This window comes from Ammodytes marinus (assembly GCF_949987685.1).
Source record: "Ammodytes marinus genome assembly, chromosome: 19".
NCBI lineage: Eukaryota > Metazoa > Chordata > Actinopteri > Uranoscopiformes > Ammodytidae > Ammodytes > Ammodytes marinus.
In genome coordinates, this window is record NC_137223.1 from 259,405 (window position 1) to 283,888 (window position 24,484).

Sequence of the window (24,484 nt, forward strand, 5' to 3'; positions counted from 1 at the left end):
CTTAAGTCAATTTTATCATCAGCTTTCAGTGAAATTTTATTGCTTCTTTCTGCAGCTCTCACTGAAATAAGGCTAATTTTCAACTTTGTTCAAATGTGCTGTAACTCTTGTTCCAAATGGTTTTCAAGAGTCTTTCATGGCTTGCCAAGCAGAACTCAGCATGCTAAACTAGTTATATATAGTATTTGCATTGAAATATTAAGCACATTTTATCATCAGCTTTCAGTGAAATTTTATTGCTTCTTTCTGCAGCTCTCACTGAAATAAGGCTAATTTTCAACTGTGTTCAAATGTGCTATAACTTTTGTTCCAAATGGTTTTCAAGAGTCTTTCATGGCTTGCCAAGCAGAACTCAGCATGCTAAACTAGTTATATATAGTATTTGCATTGAAATATTAAGCACATTTTATCATCAGCTTTCAGTGAAATTTTATTGCTTCTTTCTGCAGCTCTCACTGAAATAAGGCTAATTTTCAACTTTGTTCAAATGTACTGTAACTTTTGTTCCAAATGGTTTTCAAGAGTCTTTCATGGCTTGCCAAGCAGAACTCAGCATGCTAAACTAGTTATATATAGTATTTGCATTGAAATCTTAAGTCAATTTTATCATCAGCTTTCAGTGAAATTTTATTGCTTCTTTCTGCAGCTCTCACTGAAATAAGGCTAATTTTTGACTTTGTTCAAATGTGCTGTAACTTTTGTTCCAAATGGTTTTCAAGAGTCTTTCATGGCTTGCCAAGCAGAACTCAGCATGCTAAACTAGTTATATATAGTATTTGCATTGAAATCTTAAGTCAATTTTATCATCAGCTTTCAGTGAAATTTTATTGCTTCTTTCTGCAGCTCTCACTGAAATAAGGCTAATTTTCAACTTTGTTCAAATGTACTGTAACTTTTGTTCCAAATGGTTTTCAAGAGTCTTTCATGGCTTGCCAAGCAGAACTCAGCATGCTAAACTAGTTATATATAGTATTTGCATTGAAATATTAAGCACATTTTATCATCAGCTTTCAGTGAAATTTTATTGCTTCTTTCTGCAGCTCTCACTGAAATAAGGCTAATTTTCAACTTTGTTCAAATGTACTGTAACTTTTGTTCCAAATGGTTTTCAAGAGTCTTTCATGGCTTGCCAAGCAGAACTCAGCATGCTAAACTAGTTATATATAGTATTTGCATTGAAATCTTAAGTCAATTTTATCATCAGCTTTCAGTGAAATTTTATTGCTTCTTTCTGCAGCTCTCACTGAAATAAGGCTAATTTTTGACTTTGTTCAAATGTGCTGTAACTTTTGTTCCAAATGGTTTTCAAGAGTCTTTCATGGCTTGCCAAGCAGAACTCAGCATGCTAAACTAGTTATATATAGTATTTGCATTGAAATCTTAAGTCAATTTTATCATCAGCTTTCAGTGAAATTTTATTGCTTCTTTCTGCAGCTCTCACTGAAATAAGGCTAATTTTCAACTTTGTTCAAATGTGCTGTAACTTTTGTTCCAAATGGTTTTCAAGAGTCTTTCATGGCTTGCCAAGCAGAACTCAGCATGCTAAACTAGTTATATATAGTATTTGCATTGAAATATTAAGCACATTTTATCATCAGCTTTCAGTGAAATTTTATTGCTTCTTTCTGCAGCTCTCACTGAAATAAGGCTAATTTTCAACTTTGTTCAAATGTGCTGTAACTTTTGTTCCAAATGGTTTTCAAGAGTCTTTCATGGCTTGCCAAGCAGAACTCAGCATGCTAAACTAGTTATATATAGTATTTGCATTGAAATCTTAAGTCAATTTTATCATCAGCTTTCAGTGAAATTGTATTGCTTCTTTCTGCAGCTCTCACTGAAATAAGGCTAATTTTCAACTTTGTTCAAATGCGCTGTAACTTTTGTTCCAAATGGTTTTCAAGAGTCTTTCATGGCTTGCCAAGCAGAACCCAACATGCCAAACAAGTTATATATAGTATTTGCATTGAAATCTTAAGTCAATTTTATCATAAGCTTTCAGTGAAATTGAAACACTTGTACACTTGTACATAGTGTTTGTATTGACATATTAAGAACATTTTGGAAGCAGTTTTCATTTGCCTTTGAAAAAAAAAAAGTTCCCTATAACAGTCACATCAAAAAAATTCTTCCTTCAGAAAAAAAAATCGTAAAAAAATTCTTCCTGTTAAAAAAATCTTCTTCTCAAAATATAATATTCCACCAAAAAGAAAAATGTTGCTCTAACTTTTTTTCCAAATGGTTTTCAAGAGTCTTTCACAGCTTGCCAAGCTGAACTCTGGATGCCAAACAAGTTGTACATAGTGTTTGTATTGAAATATTAAGAACACATATGCCATTGAAAAAAAAAAGTTCCCCACAACAGTCACCTCAAAAAAATTCTTCCTTCATAAAAAAAAAAATTCGTAAAAAAATTCTTCCTATGTTAAAAAAAATCTTCATCTCAAAATATAATCTTCCACCAAAAAGAAAAATTTTGCTCAAACTTTTTTTCCAAATGGTTTTCAAGAGTCTTTCACAGCTTGCCAAGCTGAACTCAGGATGCAAAACATTGCAATAAGAAGAACATTTCGGTAGCAGTTTTCATATGCCATTGAAAAAAAAAAAAAGTTCACCACAACAGTCACCTCAAAAAAATTCTTCCTTGGGCTTCACCGTGGTCAACTTAGAAAAAAAAAAAAAAATTCCTGATGAGTTACCAGGGGCACGAAACGAAAGCACGTTGAAGCTGGAAAAAAGCCTCAAGCTTGAGGCCTTTTCGGCTTCGCCGTGGTGAACTTAGAAAAAAAAAAAATTCCTTATGGGTTACCAGGGGCACGAAGGGACTTAGGCTCTGGAGCGCAGGCAGTGAGCTGGATAACCAGGGGCACGAAGGGATTTGGCTACCTTAAGAGAGTCATGGTTACTCCCGCCGTTTGCAGTGGGCTGGGTAACCAGGGGCACGAAACCAAAGTAGGGTGAAGCTGAAAAGGCCTCAAGCCCGAGGCCTTCTGGGCTTCACCGTGGTGAACTTAGAAAAAAAAAATTCCTGATGGGTTACCAGGGGCACGAAGGGACTTAGGCTCTGGAGCGCAGGCAGTGAGCTGGGTGACCAGGGGCACGAAGGGATTTGGCTACCTTAAGAGAGTCATGGTTACTCCCGCCGTTTGCAGTGGGCTGGGTAACCAGGGGCACGAAACCAAAGTAGGGTGAAGCTGAAAAGGGCTCGGGCGGGGGGGCTCTGCCCGGGCGAAGGGACTCCTATCCTGGGGAGAGTGGTGGCTTGACTGGGGTCATAGGGAAAAATATGAAAGAGGAAAAAAAAGGTCAAATATTATGGGGCGATTCGGAGGAAGCATAGCCCAGTCAGAGTGAGTGAGAGGTTGGTGAAGGGCCACCGGGGTCTCTGCCCTGGGTCTCTCTGCCTGGATGAAGGGCCACCGGGGTCTCTGCACTGGGGCCCTGCCCGGGCGAAGGGACTCCTATCCTGGGGAGAGTGGTGGCTTGACTGGGGTCATAGGGAAAAATATGAAAGAGGAAAAAAAAGGTCAAATATTATGGGGCGATTCGGAGGAAGCATAGCCCAGTCAGAGTGAGTGAGAGAGGGAATAAAATGAAAGAGGATTGTTTTGGTAATGTGGTTAATGATGCTTCTTCTTTCGTGTAACATCAGAGGTCCAACTCAGTGATTTGTAGCCATGCCCTTGTCTCTGGTCCCACGTCAAACAGGCTGGCTTCCGAGGGTGGTCTGTACAGGGGGCAGGTGGTTGTGATATGCTCAACTGTTTGATCAGGGGCACCACACTCGCATGCAGCGCTGTCTGCCAGGCCCCACTGCTTCATTGAGGATTTGAACCGGCCGACCCCAGTTCGTAGCCGGTTCAGAAGAGTCCATTGCCGGCGTGGGAGATCGTCTCCTGTGGCGCCATCTCCTGGATTTTGAGCATATGAGCAATTGTTTTGGTGTGATGTGTCGGTTTTGAGCATATGAGCAACTGTTTTGGTGTGATGGGTCGTTTTTGAAAAGAGACAGTGAGGTTGTGTGTACGTAGCTTTAGAAAAAGTGTTTTGTGTTTAGAGTTTTGTGAAAAGTGAGGGCAGTATCGTGAAATGTGTTTAAGCAATAGAGAAAAACTGTAAATGATAGTATTTTAGGAAACATGATATTCTGATTTATTATGCTGTAAATCTAAAGCGCAGATCAGGAAAAAAGGCCTGCATCCTTTTTCGTTGCACACAAAGAGCTTGCATCAGGAATCATTCAGGAAAGGATATTTTAAGGGGTCCAATTTTTGATTAATACTCTTTGTGACTTTGTACTTTTGTGACTACACACAAAAAACAATGCAAGTATGATATTGGTAAACAAATGCCGTGTTATCTATATATGAAGTTTGTTGAAGGGTGCGTATATCTGCTGCTAAGAACACGTTTTAAAATTGGTTCATACCCAGACAAATAACATTACTTAAGGAACAGTATGAAGTCATCAAATTATAGTTTTCAGCAAACAATAAGTGACAGATCTATTAACCAAGACTTGCTCTAACCCTAACCCTGCTCAAATGTTTCCTTCCTCACAAGACCTTTGCCTAATTTCTAATGTGAAATTGTATGCACAGACCCAAGCACAGCCTCAGGTAACAGATGGGAGTTTATTGATTTGGGATATATCACTATTAGCCAAGTCCAAGGTCATTGAACCTAGCGTAGCATCTACCTGTGGGATGTTGTCAGTCTTGGCTAAGCATGACAAATACCATATTTCCATATGCAGAATTTGTAGGAATTAGATGACGGAATACATATAATGATATCAGTATTTTGATATCACACATTTCATCCCTGTAAAACACACACACACTACTGGTATTACTACAGCTCTGCATCCTACCCCGTTGTTAATATCGGAATCTGTCCAGCTGACAATGATCAATGACAGGAGGTAACGTGGACGATGAAGAGAAAAACAGAGGTATTTACGGGAAATATGGATTTCAACCGCAGCCAGTCAGTTCAGTTGCACAGTGACTTGAGGACTTGTCAAAGTAAATTACTTACTTGATCCATTTCCGCTTACCCACTATTTCCTTTCTCTGTGTTGAACAGTTGTGTGCTTAAACTGAGTGCAGTGTTTCAGTATCGTAAATGGAGGCAATCATTAGAAGTTGGGAATAGTATCCAGTCCTCGTGCAGTGATGTTCTCTGGCAGACAGAGGGAGCTGTAGGTCGTTTCGGAGAGAGACCTTCTCATGAGCTCCACCATCCCCTCATATCCAAGTGAACTCTAATAATTGATAATACACACTTTAAAACAACTACATTATGAATGAATCTAAGCCTAACACTCAATTTTGTAAGGGTGCAATGTTATTGGAATTATCTGAATATTCAGAATTATGAAAGGTTGAAGAGCAAGAGCCATACCATTGTGAAGACCCCGCCAGGTTGCAAAAGTTATTTGCGGCCCACATTGTTTATTTCAAGTGTGTACCGAAAGTGTGGGAAGAGCAGCTGTTCAGATAGTGGAGAGAATATTAAATGTCAAAGGAAAATCCTCATGTCATGCACAGCTTGTTTTTGTTGATCAGCAAAGAATGACATAAACAAATGAAACTCATTAAATTGACAATGTTTTGATATCATTTGAAACAGCAACAAAAGCACCCTTTACCAGTATATAACATTATAGTTATGGATAGAATAGTGTGGTTGGACTCACAAATGTATCTTTGGTCCATACTAATACGATTATTCACATGTGCAATGGCTTAATAGTGAAAAGAACCATGTGTGATGTCCCTAATGAGCTACCTTTCCTAGACATGTCTCTAAAATATACTCAATTGAAGGGGAAACTCTTTTACCTTCATGAATTTGCAGTATTATACAACTGGCCCAACCAAGCACACATCTTGTACAAGGTGAAGAACTAAAGGGGTTGCAATATTAATAATTCAATTGAAATTAATAATAATATTTATTTTGCATATAACCCAACCTGTTCTTACCAGTGTTTTCAGAACTATTAATTAATTAAAAAGGTTACCAACACAAAGTGCATTCCGTTCCTGATCTGTAATTGTACCTTGTAGAGGGGATGTATCACAGGCAAACAGCGGAGGGTGGCCACAGTGCAGAATTCTGCCAGGAAGTGTGTGTTCATGAGGTGATGGACTGCTCCGTGATCCAGGACATCTGCATTCTTAATAAACATCTTGGCAAGCAGCCAGTCAGTCTCCAGGTCATTGGGCAGAAAGATGGGGTTCTGCTCAGAAGGTTGTTGACGCAACTGGAAAGTGATAAATGCTCATTTAATTTATATATACAGGGTTCGTACAGCTTTTTAAGAGTAAAATTCAAGCACTTTTCCAGCACTTTCAAGATACAATGTCAACTTTTTCAAGGAAGCCGAAGCTTTAAATATATACAGTATATAAATAAATGCTTATGATTTCATACATTGCCTTATCTGTAAAATGGGAGTGTTCATAATATAATGTGTATGGACAATCACCAAATTGCAGTATGGCCCTAAGGAGACCTTTATCAGTTTAGTTCATATGCCAAAAATGACCATCTATCAGGTTAATAACAACATGACTATACTTGAGCAATATCACATGAGATGGAGCATATTGTCACTCTATATCAGTGCTGCTGCAGTGTCCTCTCTCCCAGCCAATTATTTTTGCTAGTGTCCTGCAAGTTTACATATTGTTTATAATAAATCAGAAATAAAGACAATTGGAAAATGTGATAAAACATCAAAAATCTTATTAAAATAAACTAATTCATGAATTGCAAAGTCGTAGGACAAGTTTTAAGTAAACATTGGTGTGGACACATTAGAAGTGGAGGTCTGGGGGTCCCCCCCAAAAATCTTTGAGCATTAAACACTTAATTTCCTGCATTCTGGTGAATTTTTATGAAGCAATGTGTGCCTTTTCTGCATTCATTTTAATGAAAAAAAGGAGAACATTCACGGTTCCGCTGACACAAATTTAATTGAATAGCCTACAATGCATGTGTAGTGCTTTCAAATATCTCCTGTAGCCTATTGTTAAAACATTTGGTTAAACTGTAATAAAGGTAATTATTCTATATCATGTCTACTATTGAGGGTTGAGTGGCTGGTGGTATTTTACTAGCAGCATTAGGCTTTATTCAAAGAAGAAAACAAGTAGGGAACAGTTCAACACCAATGCAAACCAACCTACTAAAATAAAAACATCTGGGGACCAACCCAGATATTTTATTTTAGTAGGCTCCCTCCTCTATGCTACCTTAATTTGTGTTATGAAAAGTGCTATAAATGTGCAATACATAGGATACAGTTAATTACACAGAAGAATAAAAGCATTTTTATTGGCGGATGAGCCATTAATAACTTTGCAAACCTAATTTTCAAACAAATGTACCAAAAACAATGTACAAAACGATCCAAAGAACTTCTGAATTTACTAGAGTGAAATTGAAGCGTTAATATGTTTGATGCATGCGCGATTGCGCGCTCACCGGCCGGCGGGGACACAATTCTTATCAGCGGAAACTTGGCACGCTATCAACACACATAGAGAAGGTGCAGGGAGGGGGCTCGCCTCACGCTTCGAATGCACAGTGCACATCAAAGTATAACGTTAATGCGCGTTCAGAAAGAGGAAGTCACGGCACTCATGTCTGTTAAGCCCGTATCTCACTGGGCTGCGACTGTTTGCGACAAGTTGGAGACTGCAGTCGCGAGGGAGTCTCTAAACTGTCTCCAAACGTTCGCGGAGGTCTCAATTTCCTCGCATGAGTGTAACATCACGTTACAATGAAGTAACCCCCAAGCTTACGTTATCTAGCTAACAACATGAATTTGGAGCAATACATTATTGAAAACTAGCTGGTCAGCTAATTGCTAACGGTGTTGAGCATCAATTTAGCATGCTATTTATTTGTATCAACAAGTCAATTACACATACAAACTCGGGATTTGGTGTAACTTGCAAAGAAGAACATGATTGAACAGTCAACCAGAGTGACATAGTCCGATACGTTTTAACGAAAAAAAATTCTCAACTGATTTACCTTTGGCAGGAACTCTAAGTGCCGATTCCCCCATTGTGTACAGCTGGAGGTACTTTAAGCAGACCGTACAGTAGCCTATGCCTGTCGGTTATTAGGGCCTCGTCATAACCAAATGGAAACGGATATCTGATATGGAAGTATCGGGAGCAATAGGTCCATGAGCAGCGACTCGTGGTTCTGGATAATTCCTGGAGCGATCGCCAGGTGTGGCGCGTGTCCCAGGAAAGAAAACACGGGGAGCAACTGCACTCGTGCATACAAGACGGCGGCGAAGAAAACATTGCGACAGATTTTTTTTTTAATTTACAGAATAAAAAAATGAAAGAATTTGATGAATTACGACACTGGTCAATAAAGAGAAAATCCAGCATTTTCCAGCACAGTGTTCAGATTTCAAGCACATTTCAAACCTTGAAAACACTCGATTGAAAATCAAGCATTTTCCAGACTTTCAAGCATCTGTACGAACCCTGTATATAAAACAATCGCATGTAATATTATTATATGACGTGTGATTTTATTTTAATGTATACACTTTACATAATGTCACTGATTAGCTCGATCAGTAAAATACCTGTATTGCAATTGGCATCAGTTTGTTTTCAAGGTTCATATAACAAACAGAGACCAGTAGTCACTTGCATAGGCACACCATTATGGCTTCTAGTTGGTAGATCATCCATTTTCTTCTGGTCATAAAGGAATATATTGCCTTTCTGAATGTGAATGATAAGGGAATACAGAAAAAATAAGGGTTAAAACATCAACAGATATCAAATATTTTTAATAAATCAAGGTAAAGGGATTCAGGGACTTTCCATGGTGATAGTACACTCCTTTTAAGTGTATGACAAATCATGTCCCATATCCAAATCTATTGCCAATTTAAAGCCCCTCATATTGCATACTTCCATTTCCTTCTTCAGAGTGCTGCCCTCTTCCAGGAACGGCTTCACCATCTCCTCAGTCACTGGAAAGTTTGGAGGAAGCTCTGAGCAGCGCTTGATCACATTGGGGTTGACTGAGTTCAAATACTGGGATCCGTAAAAGTCATCTTCCTTCCAGTGCTCTGTTACATACTCTGCAGGAATAGAAAATAAATGATGTAATTGCCAATTATTAATTTTTTCTTCAGGTTGGAATTACAGCATCATGGTCATTTTCTTAAAAATATCAGTTATGATCTCAATTATTTTAAATGCCATAACAGCTTTTCTTCAAGTGCAACCGTACTAAAACATATGTGTGGTTTTTTGCAAAACATATGTGTGTTCTTTTTCAACATTATTTCTGTCCCTCCTGGCCTTTTCTTTTCTCAGGGGAAAACTAAATTCTAGTTTGGATGAAGGCCTCAGCAGCCTACTGTGTTCAATTATCTACACAAGGAAATACAATTTTAAAAAAGAACGTTGAAGTATTTTACTCAGCAAACTTTTCCAGAAAACTGTTTCTTGTAAAATTCCATGGAAGGTATGTCACATCAATAATGCATTGTTGTTGAGGATGTTAAACTGCAGAACAGTGGTAGCAGTGAATTAATAATAGTGTGTCTGCTAAATGCTTAAATGCAGTAGTCTCTTACAAACTGTATAAAATCTACCTGACATCGTTGTTTTTTTGTACCAGAAGATTCTCTTCATGTCTTCAAAGCTTTCCCATTTTTCAGAAGATCCAAGCATTCCCTTAAGCAAGAGTTCGAAACCACTGATGAAGAAAGGGTTAAGAAAATACCATGCGGGATTAAATCACATTCTGATATTGTGCTTCAAATGTACCCTTTGCTTCAACATATAGACAATTTCATTATATTTGAACCCTGCTTTTTTTTTTTTTTTTTTTTTTTTTTTAAGATATTGATAAAAACGCACATTTTCCGTTTCTCATTTAATCCTTCAGTTGCTTTGGATTTAGAGAAGCGGACTTCAGCGGGAAGCTCAGATTCATCATTGAAATTACTGATGTGGGGTAGTCCTTCTGCCAGAATCTTCCATCTAAAAACAAACAAGCAAACAATGTTACAAAAATCACATAAATATATCTCTAGATGAGCCTCCAGAATAATATCTAGGCACATAGTTCACTGTACATGTGAAAACTTACTGGTAAAAGTTCTTCTTAAGCATCAGCTCTTTTTTTCGCTGATCAATCAACAGGGGATGGTCCTCCTCAAAAACTTTCATGGCTGAAATGTAAGAAGGACCAAACAGCAGTCAAATCTTCAATTCCAAAACTAACTCCAAATGTCAAATAATAAAATGTTCTATAAGTAATTTTGTGAATTTCAAGCAGACCTCTCCCTCCTCTCAGCTCCACCAGTTCTCCCCTGGAGATCCATCTGTAACAGGGGAAAAGAAGGACTTCTCCCTCTGGAGTGGTCACCTCTATTTTGGAGCAGTACCACTCATCTTCTGGGAGAACAAAAAACGGATTCTTCTCGACCTAAAGCAGCAGAAGTTTTCCCAGAGGCAAACAGTTTTTTATGGTGTAGGTCCCTGTCTTGGAATAAGGGTTTGTATAAATATTGTGCAAAAAACAGTACATAGGCCTATTTATGTATAATACTTTGTCTGTGTTTAAATGTAAATCTATCCCTAATACATGTTTAAGTCTTGTGACCATCCTGAATTTGTATTCATATTTATATGTTTAACTATGCTGAAGCAGAGGCCCCAAACATGGGACAACTGGGGCATTTTTAACACTGATTCACTACTGATTATTAAGCCATTTTTTCAGCTTGTTCGTGTCAATTGTGAAGACCTCTGTAAAAAAGTCTAGAAAAAAAAGCCATTGCCGAACAAGAAATGTTTTATTTTTGCATAGTTGTCGACAAAAAGCTACAAGAGGAATTATGCAACATTTTCGATAGGAAAGAAGAATGATACAGATCAGAATGCAGAACAACAAGTAGGGTTACCTTATTGCTCTGGCTTTTCCATATTGTTTAGCCTACATAACCAAAGCAAGCTTACCAAGTAAGCCAGGCTTATTTTGGTTAGCCTAGCTCATTTTCAGGATTGGCCTAATTCCATAGACATATAATATACTTATTTAACCCCTATGTTTAAAAAAGAAATAAACTAACAAACATTAATTAGTTAAAGCTTGCTTGATAGGACACCCCTCTGGATAACCGAAGATATCACGGCTTAATCTTGGGTGTGTGCACCACTAGCCCCCTGGCAAATTCCTTGCCTGCATTTAATGGTGCAGGCGCGGCACTGACGCCTCCCCGCCCAGATCAGGTAGATAATAGGCCTAGTACCATTTGTTTGGTCAGTCGGAATCTTCCGACATAGTTAATGAGCCCCAATGGTTCGTTCACAGGATAGTATGCGGAGCAAATTTAAATTTGCTAGCGGCGAGTCTGGATTTCCAGGGTAGGCCTTTTTGACACCAACCAACAAACTATAGGCCTATGTGTATGTAAACAAGAACATTAACATTGTCCTAGACCTAATTTGAAAATCACTATGACCAAATATTCTCACAGCATTATGAGCATAACCAATTGATTAATACTTACTGTCCCCTTCATTAAGTCGATACCATAGTCATCCAACTCAGTTCTCCCACTCTGCCCTTCAGATCCAAATAAGGTTACATATACAGTCCCCTCCATAAGTATCGGAACAGTGAGGCCAATTCCTTTAGTTTTGCTGTAGACTGGAGACATTTGGGTTTGACACCAAAAGATGAATATGAGACAATAGCTCAACATTTCAGCTTTCATTTCCAGGTATTCACATCTGGATCTGATACACAACTGAGAAGATATCATTATTTGAAAAAGAACACAACATTTTTAGGCAAGCAAAAGTATTGGAACAGATAGACCTTAAATAAATTAAAGTGAATAAACCGTAATATTTTGTCGCAAATACTTTGCTTGCAATAACTGCATCAAGCCTGTGACCCATTGACATCACAAAACGTTTGCATTCTTCTTTTGTGATGCTTTTCCAGGCTTTCACCGCAGCCTCATTCAGTTGCTGTTTGTTTTGGGGGGTTACTCCTTTCGGTCTCCTCTTTAGCAGGTAAAATGCATGCTCTATAGCGTTTAAGTCTGGAGATTGACTTGGCCAGTCTAAAACCTTCCATTTCTTGCCCCTGATGAACTCCTTTGTTGTTTTTGCAGTTTTTTTGGATCATTATCTTGCTGCACAATGGAGCATTTTCCAATCAGTTTGGTTGCATCTTTCTTTAAATTGGCAGACCGAATGTTTCTGTAGACTTCTAAGTTCATTTTGCTGTTGCCATCATGTGTTACTGTGTTGTTGTCAAGATGAACCTTTACCAAAGTGATGGAAAGGCTAAAGTTTGGAGAAAGAAAGGATCTACTCATGATCCCAAACATACAGGCTCATCTGTGAAACACGGTGGAGGCAATGTCATGGCTTGGGCTTGCATGGCTTCTTCTGGGACAGGCTCATTATTCTTCATTGATGATGTAACACATGATGGCAACAGCAAAATGAACTCAGAAGTTTACAGAAACATTTTGTCTGACAATTTAAGGAAAGATGCAACCAAACTGATTGGAAGATCCTCCATCATGCAGCAAGATAATGACCCAAAACACAATGAAGGAGTTAATCAGGGGCAAGAAGTGTATGGGTTTAGACTGGCTAAGTCAATCTCCAGACTTAAACGCTATAGAGCATGCATTTTACCTGCTAAAGAGGAGACTTAAGAGAGTAACCCCCTAACACAAACAACAACTGAATGAGGCTGCGTTGAAAGCCTGGAAAAGCATCACAAAAGAAGAATGCAAAAGTTTTGTGATGTCAATGGGTCACAGGCTTGATGCGGTTATTGCAAGCAAAGGATTTGCGACAAAATAGTATGTTTTATTCACTTTAATTTATTTAAAGTCTATCTGTTCCAATACTTCTGCTCGCCTAAAAATGTGGTGTTCCTTTACAAATAATGATATCTTCTCAGTTGTGTATCAGATCCAGATGTGAATACCTGGAAATGAAAGCTGAAATGTTGAGCTATTGTCTCATATTCATCTTTTGGTGTAAAACCCAAATGTTTCCAGTCTACAGCAAAAATAAAGGAATAGGCCTGTGTTCCGATACTTATGGAGGGGACTGTATGTAGTCCAATGTTCCTGCATATTGCATGTCACCTGTTTTCACCTCTATCTTGTACTCAGCCATGTTCACTCCCTTGTTTTGAATATGAAAAAGAAGGAATCTCCTAATTGCAAAGTAAATGCTCTAATTCTGTGCAAAAGAAAACAATAATGATACTCTGTATATTGATTCTCTCTTCTAGCTCCTCGCCTTGTAGCCACAGGTTTTCCTCTTGTTCAGACAATAGCCCTCCATCTCTTTTTATAGCTTTTTGCTCCTCCTGTCCTGAGGTCCTGACCCATTCAAAAGTATGTGAACAGGATAAACTGGTTTTTAGAACAGCGGTTAGTCCCTTAGGCCTACACATTTCAAGTGGACAGCCCTTGTTAACAACCACCAATTTTGTTCCCAAGCCAAAACAATCTGAGAAAAACACTTTGTGAATTGTATTTCTCTACCATTAATCAGCCAACAAAGGTTGTAAAGACTTTATTAAATGGTTGCATATAACATGCAGTGTAGGGCTATCATATTCACATCTGTTACATCCTGCGAACCCAGACCATTTTATTTGGATTGTAACCTTCAATAGGGAACTGAAAGACTAGAGCATTTAGGATCAAAGATCAACATAGGAGACAATAGCAAATCATGTATAAAGTGCTGGCAAAACTTCTGTCACGCAGAAATAATGCAATATAACCAGACATTTGTTTTTTCCCATGGCTACTAATAGAAGGCAATATAGTAAAAACATTTAAATTCCACTTTCTCAGTACATCATAGAATTATATAAATATATTTTGCCTTCAAGAAAATATACTTTATCTTCTCAGAATAAGGGAGCATTTTCAGCAAAAATCCATTCAAAGCTAAATTTGTGATGTTTTTCCCTTTCTCCACATAGGGACCACCTACAAGTAGCGACCTTCATTGTGGCAAGTAAGGTGTTATTACATTAAGGCTTTTTCCTAATATTGTGTAATACTGGAAGTGTTAATTGTTTACAAGACTGAAAATCTTTAATTGCAACATTCACATAAATCCATGGTCACTGGTGCAGCTACAAGAGATAGGCTGTGTTTGGTCAGGTGTTAATGTGACGCAGGACGCGACGCAGTGAGTGTCCATCTCGTGTGGTACACATGGCAGGAAGGGGTACTGGCTCCGTCTTGTGCTCCACGATGTTATAGTGGCACTTTCTAAGATGGTCTGACATGCTGGGGAGATCAGTGAAACCCCACGACAACACAGGACTGAAGGCAGTGCTGAATCTCCACACCTGCAAAAGTAAGCAAAACAAGATGTTGGATATTTTCCATACAATTCTTGTAGGTAGCTACACTCACTGCTCTTATTACAGCATACCCACCTCCCAGGATCTCCCTCTAGCTCAGTGTAAAAGATGTTGTTAAAGATCTCCTATTATTTTTTCCCGGAAATTATACTACTTTTCTGGTCTTAATTTCTTGTTAAAAACTGCTATAGAGCAACCTGACACGAATCACATCACAAAAAACCATGTCGATTTTCGGGACACTCTTCCTCTCACCCTAGCGAGCACAGCAGTCTGCTCCACACACTGCCTTGAGCTTCTCCTTCCCTCCCCCCCCCCTCCTGCAAACCCCACTCCGTTGTGATTGGTTACTTTCCTTCCGGAACATTTCCAGCAGTGTGCGGGGAGATTTCTGAGAGAGGAAGGTGGGGGCATGGCCGGAGCTTGCCTGAGCAGCATTACCATACATGGAAACATCCGGGGACGTGACGACACAATACCCTGAAATTTGAACAAGTGAATTCTCGACCGGCTGCCCTAGTGTTTAGTGCTCTGCATAACCATCCCAGACAGTAAGCAGGGAATACGTCTAAATGCATGTACGTAATTATTTGATACGCTAGTATGGTTAAACATGACTATAAATCATTATAACAACGTTTATAGGTCATAAAAGTCAAAAAGTATCATAGGTCCTCTTTAACGAAAATTATGTTATCTATTGATTAACAACCTTTTTTTCATTAGTCGAGACGTTGACGAGCTAAAAATGGTACGCTGGTACGAAGTACGTTGATTTTTGTTGACGAGACTGAAATGTACGGGTCGGCTATTGAACAGTCAAAATGCAGGATGTTTTCCCTCAACTGTGCATTTAGTAGTCTGTCAATCTACGAATCATGAGGCTGTTTCGAGACGAGCTATTCCTCGAAAGTAGACGAGATAAGCTGAGTGCAGTTGGGGGAGGGAGTAAAAAAGATATCTGAAGTTGACCAGCTAGGGGTTTGATCGACTCGACTGTGACAGATGGAGGAGTACCATCTTTGTGGCCTGGCCTCGCAAGCTTCACATTGGTTTCTCTACCGCAGATCAATCTGGACTTTCTCCAATTTCAGCGGGGAGGAGTCCGATCATAAAATGACTGATCACTCGTAGTGAAAAGCAGCTTCTGATTGCATCATGTTCATTCAATGAGTAAAATGTGACTAAAACTAAAAATGCACAATAACACTGTTAGCTGATAGTTACCATTTTAAGGAACTGTTCAACACCTCAGGAAATACTCTTATTTGCTCACTATTTCTCCTGTCGTTTTTGGAGGGGTTCTTTATTTAAGAGCATTTCCCCAAGTGTCAAACTATTCCTTTACAAATTCAAAACATACATTACAAGCATTGTGGGTACACCTCCTTATAAAAAAGCTTAAATAATAATTAGCTTTTATTCTATCTCTATGTTAAAAATAGGGGCACATTATATCGAAGTAATTACTGAAGAGGTAGGTGGCATATCAGCAATTACGAATTTTGCCTCTTTTGAAAGAACATGCATCTTTGATACAGTTTTTGATAATCAATCAGAATTCCATCAAAACCACTGACGTTTTCAATATAGGTTGTTCTACTCACTTTATTTTTGATCTGCCAAGACACCTTGCCTGGAGCACTGGGGCATTGTCTTTGTTCCCATTGCAGCTCCACTATGCCCCTGGTCTGGAGCAGACTGGCACACACCTCTCTCATAGTCCGTGACACCAGTGACAGCTGGCACAGGCTGAAACTGTCCAGGAAACCAGCCATGTGCCACAGTATCTCAATGGGAAGCCCACTAACTTGGTCTGACTGGGAGTCACTTGGAAGTTTTCCCCTCGGGCATGACTGAACCCCAAAGGACCTGAGGTGCCTGTCGTGAACAACTTTGGCCCCCTGGGTGGATGGGTAAAACCGTCGCTGGGAAAATGTGCAGCCATAGTATGCCAGGGGGCAGCGGCGCTCCATCCAACCGTTGAGACCGGCGTGAATGTCACCATGGACATTTGTGAAATGGGAAGAAAACTGGTCCCGACGGAATGACTGACCACAGACAAATGGGAACATGTGCTGGTAGCGGGGGTTGGGAGGAAGGTAACGGTTATGTGGGACGGCCTCCACCTCTAGAGCTTCCAGGACCAGGCCGAGGCGGAGAGTGCGGAAAGGGCTGGGGTAGGAGAGCTGGGGAGCGGCATGGTCACAGGCAGACGCAGAGGCCATGTCACCCACTCTAGTGTTGGTCACCAATATTGCTGCAGGAAAAGTGAACGTCTGTGTTCCAAAGTCCACATGGTAGCCATCAACATAGACCGTATCAGAGATCCTTCTACATTCTCTAGACTCCTCTAAACAGAAGAGCAGGGCCGCTGTGATCAGATCAATCTCTCCCAGACCCATGGGGTCGTCATCCTGCTCCAGGTCTGAGGTATCCAAGGCCTTGTCCTCCATTTTGGGTCGCAATCTATACAGTGACCTGTCTGGGATGAAACCTATCCGTCCATTGGGTAAGGAGCATTGGCCCTGGCCCCTAAAAAACTGGTAGTTGTGGAACTTGCGCTCAGGCAGATGGTTTTCTAAAATAACTAGCCCCCTATCTTCATGAACCAAATGACCAGCCCTCTGTGCCACACCCTGACCAATTTGCATTGGAGCTGCCGTTGGAGATGTGACTGACTCCTGAGAAACCCCACCGTTCTTGGCATCTTGCACCTCAACAGGACAGGCTGTCTCCATACACTCCTCCATTGCTCCATCTGTTGTGTGTGAAATCTTTGGATCTGTTCCTTTCAGAGCCCCATTTCCTCTCATACAGCTAGAACAAAGACTTTGCTCTTCAATCTCTGTTTTACTCAAACCATCAGCAGCCACAGGTGCTGTGTCTTTTGATCCATTCTGAAAGCCTCCATTGCCACTCAATGTTCTTTTCTGAATAGCAGCGTCCCCGCTCACACTCTCTCTGCTGCTGTCAACAGAGTCAGCACTACAAACAATCTCTAAAGCAGCAGCTAGACTTCTGGCCGTCTCAACCGTGGCCTTGTAGAGTTGACCTAAGTTGTCCTCATTCAAGCCATTTATTCCACAGGCAATTTTCTCCTTAGCCGAGCTTGGAGGAGGAGGTTGTGGCTGGTGTGAGGACGAAGACTGTGATAGTGACTCAGTAAAGGTGGAGGCTTCAAGGGCAGCAATCAAAGTGCTGTCTTTTGTCCTGCTCTCCTTACTAACAGGGACAAGTGGCTCTGCCTCTGCAGTAGGTGTCATGGCAATTACTTTAAGGGATTCTAGTAGAGTACGCTGGTCCTGAAGGGCAAGTGCCATGTCCAGTTGCTCCACTTCTTCCACCCCACGGCTCAGGCTCTCATAGGAAGTATAGTCAAGGCAGCTAATGGGCCATCTGTTCCACTCCATTGTGCAACTCACCACTCCGGCTGGACACACTTCGAGGTGTGCGTACATTTGGTTTCGCACCAGGGTGGCGGGGCAGCCATAGCCACTGTTTAGGCAGGGAACCCTCACCAGTGGGCAGATAATGTGGTGCTCATCAACTTTGCAGGAGTGAAATACAGCCCCACACACCAGGGAACAGGTGATAAGATCACAGGAAATGCCTGGCTGAGGTCTGAACATGCATCTCTGGTTAACACAGGATATACAGTGGATGTGGTCCTCGCCCATCTTCAGAGCTAAGGTGGTGGAAAACGTCCAAGGGCAACTGTGAGAAAATCCACCGTGCTGCCAAATAAGCAGAAAGTGCAACATTTGATTAAAATCAAGACAAAACGAAGACAGACTTAATTTATTCCTAAGAGGAATCATTATATACAGCTGTGTTGTGTGCTTAATTGAGTTTTACAAGTCTTGTAGTTCTAGAGTTAGAAAAGATGAGAATTAAAAAATATGGCGGTGTACCTTGTGTACACAGCAGTCTAAGCAAACATAAATGGCCTGTTATTCCTCTTGCTATGTCTAAAGCAGGGGTGTCCAAACTACGGCCCGCGGGCCAACTGCGGCCCGCTTTTTATTGGCCCGCGGCCGATTTTAAAAATATAATGTAATATGGCCCTTTGGAATTTATTTTTTTTATTTTATTTTTTTTGCATTTCTTACTTAACCCACTAGTGCAGGGGTGTCAAACACTGATTGATTGGCCCGTGGCACATTTTAAAAATATAATGTAATATGGCGCTTTTAATTTTTAAATAATTTAAATGCACTCATTATATTACTGAGAAATATGTCCCATAAAAGAAAAAGAGCAACAAGCCCATCCCAGAGGACCCTGAATAATATTTGATTTTAAATTAATATTATTATGGAAAATCTATGTGTCCTCCAATAGCTTCTAATTCATCTGACACAGTGTGTCCATTTTTTTTTTTCATGCAAAATTCTTCAGATTTAGCCTCTTAATTTCCCTCTCAAAGTGCAACAGATTCATGCATTTCACTTTAAAAACTTTAAAAAATCTCCCGGGGGGCATACCCCCGGACCCCCCTAGGAGGGTCGGGACCTCGGCTGGATACTATTTTCACCCTGCTGGACATTGGACGCAAAGGCAGAAAACACTGGGTGTATCATTGGCATATAAACAAGAGGGGAAATGTGTCTGTTTAATGTGCAAGGAAAGTGTTGCCGTGAAGAAGGATTACAATTTACGAAGACACTATGAAACTAAACATCAGGGGCCGTATTCACAAAACATTTTAAGGCTAAGAGTAGGTCCTAACGGGCTGATTTAGGAGTAACTCTCAAAAATAAGGGGCGTTTCACTCCTAATTTTAGGACTCCTAACTTTTTTAAATAAGTGTAATTCACAAAGCATTTTAGCGCTAAAACTAGCTCCTAAAGCTAGGAGTCCTCAAGAGGACTCCTAAGTCACTAAGAGTAAATCACAGACAATCATTTGATGGTGTTTTGGATAGCTGTAAGGGGTTAATGATCTTAGTAAAGCTATATTTAGAAAGTATAGACACATTTATATTTATTAAATGTATATAATAAAATATTTATGAAGTTCCTTTTCCTGCAGTTGCTTTGGGTTTACGATGCACTGAAAGTTACTGTTGGTGTCACGTTTGGGTTTAATTTCCTACTAGAGGCCTATATGTGGCGCTTCCCAGCATCTCCTCCGTTCCACTGGTCCGCTACTGTATAGTTGCGCGTCTCGCCTTTTTCCTTCCGCATGCACTTTACGATTTCGCCGGCTGTTGTTTCTAAATGGTGAATTTCCTGGTTTGTCGCTGTCTGACTATTGCTGCATAGTCCGCCGTTGAGAGAAATACAGTGAGAGTGCATGGCGTGCAGCTCTTCAATGAGGATATTTTTTCCGATTCAAATAATTGTAAAATTTAAAATGAATAGACCTATGTGGCGCTATTGTAGGCTAATTGTGAAATAATGTGTGGGAAACCTTGCAGTATCTTGGTTTCATGTTAAATCAGTGTCACTTGTCATTAATTGTATATAAAAACTCTTTACTTTAATACAGCGAAACAATATGGATATCTCCCACAGTGTTTCTATTATAAATTCACTCTTAGCTCTCATTCCCTCTCAGCCAATCACTGTAGGCATAGAAGGTATGAACATGACATCATCCATAGCAACAGGGTCAACACCGCCCTCTAGTCTTAGCTTAGGAGTCCCTCCCATTCCTTAGTAAAAGTTGGTCTTATCAGCTTTGTGAATAGGTTTTAAGAAATTACTCCTTACTAAGAACTTTTAGTGCTCCTTAGGAGTACTCTTAGTGCTAAGATAAAATGTTTTGTGAATACGGCCCCAGAGCAGCTACATGTCCTGATAAATGTGTTATTTTTGCAAAGTGGCCCGGCCCGTCGTAGATTTTTCTGTATGTGGCCCTCAGTGAAAAAAGTTTGGACACCCCTGGTCTAAAGCCTAGACGATGCTGTGAAACAGTGCCCCCACTCCACCCAATGTGGAACTCAACTGCAGCACTCTAGCACATGACTAATACCTTATTAGGAAACTTCCCAGCTCGATATCAAGGAGGTCAAAATATTTCCCTTCGTAAATTTTGGGAAGCCGTGAAGCTGCTCCAGAGAGACCTTAGAAAACACAAGTGTTTTAAAGCTTTCTTTGTGTAGTAGAATGTTCAGTGTGATCATACCAAACATGTGTGTTAGTATATGTCATCTTTCTTATGCAGTAGAAATAATGTACTTGACAGCATTAGGGTAGTGATAGTGGTGTTACTTATTGTGTGTTTCTTTTAGTACTGAGAAAGTTACTATGTGAAAGTTACTCATATATGATACTATTGCTGAGGTACACAGCACATGTCTGTCTGTTTCCATTAGCACTCTATTAAAAAATGTAAATTAACTTAAATCAGAGTTCCTACTACAACTTAAGGTATGTTTAGGTAAGATGTAACACTATTTTAATGCATTCTTTGGTTCAGTGGGAAAAGTAAGATGTACTTCAACTGTTATGTTATTTGGTAGGTCATTATTTAATGTCTGGTCATTCAAAACACACAATAAAAAAATAAAATAATAATGTTTCACTTAAATGGTGCAATTGTGACCATATTGGATCATACCATGCGGATCTGCGTGCAATTAATGTGCTAGGCATTTCTAAATTATATATAAAAAAAAACCATTCTACCAATTATTTTAAGTTTGTAATATTGAAACAGAGAAAAAGATTGATTACATTCTACTCCCCATGTAATGGCATGTTTGACTTTTAAAATTGTATTTAATGCGTTTAAATACCAAGTGAGGCCTTATCTTATGTTGAGATTAACTTATTCAATCCTTTTAAGACTTTCCAAGGATCTGTAGAAACTCGATTGTATGTCCAGTCGAAAAGGAGTCTGTCAATTTTAAGTTTTTGCCCAGGATCATGAATGCAGTTGGAAGTCCTTAATGGGCTGGCACATTGCATATTCACTGAGCCAAGGTATATACATTTTACACCTAGCCTAAATCATTTACATAGCTAACACGCCGCCAGCTTTGTTTTTACGCAGCAGGTAATGAGGCCGGGTCACTGGACAACAAGTGCCACAATAATGTGCATACACTGTTAAGTACAGGACTGTGGCTTGTTCCTGACAGTTGAAGTTTACAACAGTAACAAGCAGCACTGTAGAAAAGGAACCGACGATGACAAGGGAAGCTTTTCTTGCATCGTACAGTTGTTTGTATATAAGCGCAAGCCAGTTTGTTATAAAAACTATTATAGTGCTGATAACTCAACTTGTGTCTGTAACGTAACAATGCCAGGCTAGCTACTACCGGCCCGGCTAATGTTGGCTAACAACAGCTAGCCAGCTCGGAAGTTCTCAAAAGCTGACTTCACAAGGTAATGATGTGTTAGCATGCGTGTAGCTCCTCACCTTATCGTTATGTTGTCAGGAAAGCGTCTCATACGATATGTTTGGTTGTTACATATACATACAACTAGCTGTGGTGTAGTTACCTCTGTGGAGAAACTGCTATTGATAGCTAGCTGCTATTCTCGTCTCACTCATACGCACTTTTTTTCTGTCCGAAACTTTATTGACCGAATTGTATTTCAATCAGAAGTTATGGACTGAACATAAGAAAAATCAAAAACGACAACAAAAGTTGGTGTGAATGCATTATCCCTGGTCCTTTCAAATAATTCGGTCTGTAATGAAAGTTTAAAAAAATAAAATAAGGGTCTGCATGAAATTGTAGGCAATTTGTGTAGCCTACATGTAGGCCTAAAGTCCAATAGCCTAGCTTATAGTCCTACACACCTGACCAGTTAGATTGTGTTTTTGTGCAATCTTTGTGGAATATGTTTATTAATGCAACTACTTATACATTAAATGAAACCATTCACAGGGTATTATGCTATAGCCTACATTCATGGTATGGCAGTTTGTTTATAAATGTATAGGCCTATTTTTCCATGATCAATAAGTGAATCCAACGCAAAATGCTCTATTCTAAACTATTTGTTTTTAATTTAGGGAATCCACAGTCAATAGCTCTGTTTAGCAGATATAGTTACAGGAATAAGACAAACAAGACAAAAAAGGAAATCATTAAAGAAAGATCAATAATGCTCACTTACTCATCTGGTCAAAACATCTATAGTAAGGAGTGGTCAACACATAGGCTTAATGATTTGGTTGAAAGTAGAAATTTTTTATTAAGATAAAACTAATAACATGCAGTTACCATTAACAGCCAGGAGAGCTCGCTGTTGTATCATTTTTGCCAGGTGGGCTCCTTGCTAGAAATGGTCAGGCTATGCCTCAGTTCAGTGTTGTAACTGAGGGAGGACCACATTTCTAAGGTTGGAGTCTCCCATAAAGACAACCCTGGAAATGGAGAAGCTGCCTCACAGGCACAACAATAGGACAGTGCTAAGCAGAACTGAATACACTTGTCATGAAGTGTTGAAAAGAACACATTGATCACCATTTCAATGATATAAGAGCTAAATATTTGTTTTAATCCAAGGAGTCAGAAGTCACAATAGCTTGCCTTATTTAAATCAATTTTATTTTGAGCTAACTAAGCAAATGAAAGATACATCCTATTCCTAGTCTTTATCAATCTTAAAATTCTAAATGCTTACTATTGTACATACTGTAGGCCTATGTGCTTTTACTTTGACAGATAGACTCCATTGGAAATTGCAAATGTTTAAAAAAAAACACACACACACACACACACACACACACACACACACACACACACACACACACACACACACACACACACACACACACACTCCCAACCCTGTGAGAGAAATAATAAATGGCTAAAGAGATGAGTATTTTGGATAGATAACTTCAACACTAATGGTCATGTGAACATTTCCCCCACAGGGCTACCTAGCTATTTTTCAGATTCAACAGCAAACCAATTATTAATGTAAGATTCCATCCATACAATGTTGATGAAAAGGACAATTGTTGCTGAATAAGTGCCAGCCCCCTGATTCCCCCGAGTAGCACATTGCAAGCCCTACAGTGGAGCTTGCCAAAAGATCCATTGATAGGATTTATGTTTTGAGGAAATAAAACAAATGTACTTTAATTTTTTTATGGATTGATCATACAATTAAAAAAAAAAAAAAAAAAAATATATATATATATATATATATATATATATATATATATATATATATATATATATATATATATTATGAGTAGAACATTTTATGAGTAATTATATTAAGGTTTCAATACATTTATTTTAAGTTGTATTGATTGGTTTTTCTTGGCCAACATCCTCAAAATAATTATAAAGCCTTGCGGTCAGCACACACAGATCACAGTCCTCAAATAAAGCCATCGCCCCTGAAGTAGTCTCTTCTTCCATACATGTCACTTTTATTCAGGTTCAATAGCAGATGCTCGCTCCCCACGCCACGGGCACCAGCAGTGGCAGTGTCACAGCGACTCCTTTATTGTTTATTTGTGATTTATACCGCCTGGCGCAAGTCACGACAGGACCCTATACCCCATAAACAGCATTGGCCCCGGGGGTGGTCACCAGTATCTGGTGAGGGCCGGGTGACTAGGTTACACCGTTGAGACTCCCTTACTGTCTACATCACTGAGGGGCAGCTTCAATTCAGAAGTTCTGTTTAGTAACAGGAGCTTATATAGGTGGTAGGTAAACTCCTGCTGATCACCATATGAAAAGCAACCACTGATATGAGCAAAATATAGGTTTATACTTTTATGTAATTTATTTTCCAGCGATAATGTGTTTGCCTGCAGTCCCACATTAGTTTTCTTATAATACCATAATTAAAACGAGGACCTTTTGGGCTTACAGGCCTACCTTACATGTTCCTCACGGGCATAGTATTGAGGTAAAGAAGTGTTACTCTGGTTAAAAACTGAACTCTAGATTGGCCTATGTTGACCTATTGGCTGAAATGTTATTTATGACCTCCAACCAAACGCTAGATGGCGCGATGCTTTCCGTGGTGCTGAAAACTCCCATTGTAGCTTTTTATTACGGAGTACTTTAGAAGCCAATGGCGGCCTCAGGTAGGCTACACCCAAGTAACATATTCAAAATATTAGTCAT

General features: G+C 39.5%; 1 protein-coding gene and 1 pseudogene across 3 annotated transcripts; both read right to left on the reverse strand.

Moving 5' to 3' along the window:
• Positions 1-5,137: 5,137 nt before the first annotated feature.
• LOC307266223 (hydroperoxide isomerase ALOXE3-like) lies at positions 5,138-13,214 on the reverse strand (annotated as a pseudogene). Its single transcript, XR_013845622.1, has 11 exons — positions 13,147-13,214; positions 11,576-11,657; positions 10,341-10,545; positions 10,150-10,231; positions 9,918-10,040; positions 9,650-9,753; positions 8,958-9,130; positions 8,624-8,765; positions 6,065-6,268; positions 5,404-5,490; positions 5,138-5,263 (listed from the first exon to the last, which is right to left on the reverse strand). The product of XR_013845622.1 is annotated as a hydroperoxide isomerase ALOXE3-like (transcript).
• Positions 13,215-13,657: 443 nt separating this feature from the next.
• Positions 13,658-21,923, reverse strand: LOC307265977 (F-box only protein 30-like). Of its 2 annotated transcripts, none has more exons than XM_080047837.1 (3): positions 21,799-21,923; positions 16,035-18,164; positions 13,658-14,412 (listed from the first exon to the last, which is right to left on the reverse strand). In XM_080047837.1, exons 2-3 carry the CDS (start codon positions 18,105-18,107, stop codon positions 14,218-14,220), a joined length of 2,268 nt encoding a protein of 755 aa, XP_079903963.1. In that variant the 5' UTR covers positions 18,108-18,164; positions 21,799-21,923; the 3' UTR covers positions 13,658-14,217. The 2 variants fall into 2 exon arrangements, with proteins under 2 accessions (XP_079903963.1, XP_079903964.1); XM_080047838.1 differs by lacking the exon at positions 21,799-21,923 and adding an exon at positions 20,407-20,456.
• Positions 21,924-24,484: the final 2,561 nt, after the last annotated feature.

Excerpts from the sequence above, each read along its gene's own strand:
- LOC307265977 (XM_080047837.1), bottom strand. The coding sequence starts at position 18,107 with ATGGGCGAGGACCACATCCACTGTATATCCTGTGTTAACCAGAGATGC. Across the intron at positions 14,413-16,034 it reads CTTGGCAGATCAAAAATAAA|GTGTGGAGATTCAGCACTGC; the intron begins GTGAGTAGAACA and ends TTACTTTTGCAG.